The sequence below is a fragment of the Nannospalax galili genome, unplaced genomic scaffold, assembly GCF_000622305.1.
Source record: "Nannospalax galili isolate Female #2095 unplaced genomic scaffold, S.galili_v1.0 scaffold263, whole genome shotgun sequence".
Taxonomy (NCBI): Eukaryota; Metazoa; Chordata; class Mammalia; order Rodentia; family Spalacidae; genus Nannospalax; species Nannospalax galili.
In genome coordinates, this window is record NW_008350402.1 from 2751327 (window position 1) to 2755956 (window position 4630).

A 4630-nucleotide genomic window follows, 5' to 3' on the forward strand; every position below is an offset into this window, starting at 1 on the left:
AAGGCTGAGCCAGTGAGGTTGCTCAGGGAGTAAAGGTGCTTGTTGCCAAGCCTAATGACCTGCATTTGATCCCTGAGACCCACATGGTAGAAGAAGAGAACTGACTCCCACAAACTGTCCTCTGACCTCCACACATGTGCCATGGTGTATGCATGTGCACACATACATGTACACATATGCACACACACATTCACAAAATAAATATAAAAAAATTTTTAAGCTGAGATAAAACCATTGCATAGTCTTTGTTCATTTTCCCATCTAAAAGTACGAAGAATGAGTCTGGTTACTCAGGTTATTTATTAAAGCACTGTTTCCAAACACACAGACAAAAGAGTCTGCCCAATAACATAAGGAAACTGTATCAGAACTGTTTGACCACAAACTTTTTCTCCCTTCCACAAAACAGAGGCCACTATATCTAAGCGGTTCCTTCATGTAAGCTCAGGCTTTCTTGGTCTGCCCATGAGCATTCCAAACACAGCCCAATCTCTGAAGACATATCAAGTGTTCTGATTCAGACTAGCAGGCAATATAGCAGTATGCCATAAGATGGAAAGTTAGGAATAGTAAGTCACATGTTTTCTCTTGTGAATTAATAGGTGGCCTGCTGTGATGTTAGCTGTTCACCAGTGTAAAACCCCATGAAATCACTAAACTCAAATTCAACTTTCCAAAATCTAAATAAATATACAATCTAGTTACTAGTAAAGATTTCATAAAATTAGTCAAATCACAATAATAAAATTCTAAATTCTGGCTGGGGTTAGTGGCACAGGCCTTTAAGCCTTTAATTCCAGCATTCAGGAGGCAGAGACAGGAAGCCTTTAATTCCAGCATTCTGTGCATTCAAGGCCAGCCTGGTCTACATAGTGAGTTCAAGGCCAGCTGGGGCTATAGGGAAACCCTGTCTCAAGAAAATCTAAATTCCAGATGAAATATTACAGTGAAATTTAAAGACTAGAATACATTTATATCTAACACTGTATACACCTAGATCCTAAAATAGAAGATAAAAGGTGAATGGCAATATTCTATGTAGCAATTTGTAAGAAAAATTTAAAAAGCCAAGTTAAGTTTAACATTTTACTCTGATCACAAATTCCAACCATACTTAAAAATCTTCTAAATCTAAAAGTAACTGATTAGATGGTTTAATTTAGACAAAAGCTTCCATAGTTAAGAAAGACTTACCATTGTTTCTGGACAATAATCTGGGGCTCGTTGTAATAGATGTTTTAGGCGGGATTCGCTTTTTGAGGAGAAAATCTATTTGACAAGCAAAACAAAACAAAACAAAACAAAACAAAAAACAACAAAAAGTAAATCCCAAAACCTTTGTGAGAATTTTTATGTAAGATAGGGAAAAAGGAATAAAAGGCATTACCCTCTAGATTTATCAGTTCCCTAGAGTGCTTTCACTCTATGAAATGAAAACCATTAGAAGGGTCTAAATTAAGCTTTTTTTCTTCTTTTTTTTAGACATGGTCTCACTATATAGTTCAGGCTAGTCTGAACTCAGGATCCTCCTGCCTCAACCTCCAAAGTGCTAGTATTACACGCCTGGCTTCTGAGGTAACATTTCTTGGTTAGCTTGAAAATAACCAAGGAAGTTCAGTATACTAACCCAATGTGGAGAAAACCAAACCAATAACCTATTGGGGTAGGGACTGAAAGACTGAGAGAGAAGGAAACAGAAAAAGAAAAAACAAGTTTATTCTAAATTGCCCCACAAGTTGCTTTTAATCAACTGATGGCAATTTAAATATAAACTATGTTCTACCCTTGCATCTGGTAGAGATGAAATTTGTCAAAACTTATGTTATGGCATAAGTTCTACAGAAAATGCCATGAGACAGAAACAAAGCCATTTTTTAATGCACACAGTGAAGAGCTGACAGTTAGCTGGTTCAGTTACCAGGCTAAACGACTAAATGACTCACTGTCATATAGGAATGTCTTTAATGCAATTACAGTCAGGTGTCTCCGTAAACTACACATCACTACTTTTATTGCACAGACTTTCATGGCTACCTGCAAAGTTGAGACTGTAAAATCCATGAATGCTCCACACAATGAAAAAGGATATATTTCCAGCTAGTTTATTTAGTAGCAATTTTTCTGAGTAACTAGAAACTATAATTAAAAATACAAAAGAGCTAGAATACCAGCATTTTGCATCCTCTAGTGAATTAATGTATTTAGGCAATTGTCAGCAGTGACTATTAATAAACCTCACAAAAGGACAACTAGATACAATATTATTTATGGGGAAGACTTGCTAAACAAAACAAAAAATAAAACTTTCAGTCTGAACAAGCCAGGAGTGGTAGCATTTAAGCCCAGCATTTGGGAGGCAGAAGCAGGTGGATCCCTGTGAATTCAAGGCCAGCTCCAGGCCAGTTGAGGCTACAGGGAGACCCTGTCTCAAACAGACCAAAGGGAAAAAAAAAAAAAACCCCAAAAAACAAAAAACACAACTAAAACAAACAAAAAAAACCCCTTCCAGTCTGATCAAGTGTCTAGCTCTATCTTATAAGGCAGCCGTAAATGAAGTTTGGCTATTTAGACTTAAACAGCCTGTAATCTCAGCACTTGGGATGGGCTACAGAATGAGACCCTGTCACTCACAAACTAACACACATCAAGGAAAAAGTTATACTGGGTGTGGGTGGCACATGGGTGCAACTCCAGCATTTGGGAATAGGAGGCCATACATGGCTGCATAGTGAATTTGATACAAAAATTAAAACTGTAGTTTCAGTTCTAGTCTCCTTAATCACATTTCAAGAATTCTCTTGGCACACGTGCCTAGAGACTAATGTGTGAGCAGAGAGTATTTTCATTACTGTAGAAAGAACTACTAGATAGCTCTGTTCTAAATCAAACTACCAATTACTAAGAAACACAGGAAAGAGTAACACATTAAGTGATACCACAGAGATGTGAAGAGCAAAGTTTAAACTATGGAGAACCCAACAGAATAAGTGGCTAAATTGATTCACCAAAGTAACTGTAAGTATGGTGGCTTATGCCTATAATCCCTGTACTTGGGAGGCTGAGTCAGGAGGACTATTAACAGTTCAAGGCTGGTTTGGGCTATACAATGAGCTCCAGGCCAGCCTCAGCTATAGAATGAAACCTGTCTCAAACAAAATAACAACAGGGCTGGAGAGATGGCTAAACAGTTAAGAACGCTTGCTGCTTTTGCCGAGGCCCCAAGTTCTAGCACCCATGTCAGATGGCTTGTAACCACCTGTAACTTCAGCTCCAGGGGATCTGACATTCTCTTCTGGACTCTGCAGATATCTGCACTCAATCCACATACCTACACACAGACACACACACAAAGATAATAAAAAAACAAGCATAACAACAAAAGTCTATAGATAAAAGATATTTAAAAGGCATAACCAACTGCAATATATGTATCTCACTTGGATCCTGATCCAAGTGAAAAAAACAAAGGATTATGAAACGAGAAATTAAAATAACTAGATATTAACAGAATATTATGTTTTCAAAGAAATGATAACAATACCGTAGTAGTAGTAGTTGTTGTTATTATTATTTGTGTGTGTTTTTCTGAGGATTAAACCCAGGGCCTCCTAGGCATGCTTAGGCATACTTTATCACTGATGCCCTCTGCCCATTTTTTTTAAAGTTTAAATACAAATGGAAAATCTACAGACCAAATGATATGAAAATTTGGATTTAGTGCAATATAAATTTGCTTTAATATATTGGTGAAGGAGGCAGAGAAAGAGTATAGGGAACTATAACTGAAACGATCATGATTAATAATTAAAAATCAATATTGGAATTCATTATACTTTCTATATTTGTATATATTTAAAATTTTCCATTATTAAAGGATAAAGTGGGGCTGGAAAGATGGCTCAGCAGTTAAGAGCACTGGCTGCTCTTGCAGAGGACCCAGGTTCAATTCCCAGCACCCACATGGTGGCTAACAACCATCTATAACTCCAGTTCCCGGGGATCCAATGCCCTCTTCTGGCTTCTTCAGGCATTGCATGAACATGGTGCACCTATATACATGCAGGCAATAAACTCATACACAGAATATTAAAAAATTTTTAAATAACAAAGACAAATTAAAATAAATTTTAAAATCCAAGCAATTGAAACAGTTTAGAATAATGGAAAGAACATGGAACTGAGATCATAAATAACATGCTTTGAGTAACCCAACAACCTGCTTGGCCTTACATGACAGTCACATCTTGGTGGCTAAGAGGATGGAGTGTGTAATCAGCAACATTTAGCTCAGTCCCTAGTCTTCCAACTATAGCAAGCAAGAGGACTTTGGTAAATTATTTAACTTTTCTATATTTCAATTTCTTTACCTATAAAAGGAAGATGACATTGCCTCCAGGTCATTAATAAAAAACTTTGAAGCATGACTGAGATCAGTATTTCTCAAGTTCTAAGGCCAGATAATACAACTAAGATGATAAAAGGTAGGCTTTTGCAAAGAGCATATTGCTTCAGTGGAACTTTATCAAAAGGTTCAACCAGAAAAATTCAACTTATAAATGTTTTTTTTTTTTTTTCTCTTTTGTTAGAAGGCCTTCCTCTGGTCCCAATTGCAGGCCCCAAGGACTTGTGT

At 36.9% G+C, this 4630-nt stretch overlaps 1 protein-coding gene across 1 annotated transcript in view; it reads right to left on the minus strand.

Annotated features, from left to right (window-relative positions):
• Nucleotides 1-249: 249 nt before the first annotated feature.
• Nucleotides 250-4630, minus strand: part of LOC115072825 (reversion-inducing cysteine-rich protein with Kazal motifs-like) — a 24613-nt gene continuing 20232 nt past the window's right edge. The window contains exons 3-4 of the mRNA XM_029570752.1: nucleotides 1195-1269; nucleotides 250-261 (exon numbers count right to left, since the gene is read on the minus strand). Of these exons, the coding sequence (XP_029426612.1) occupies nucleotides 250-261; nucleotides 1195-1269 (87 nt within the window). The remainder of the gene's footprint in view (nucleotides 262-1194; nucleotides 1270-4630) is intronic.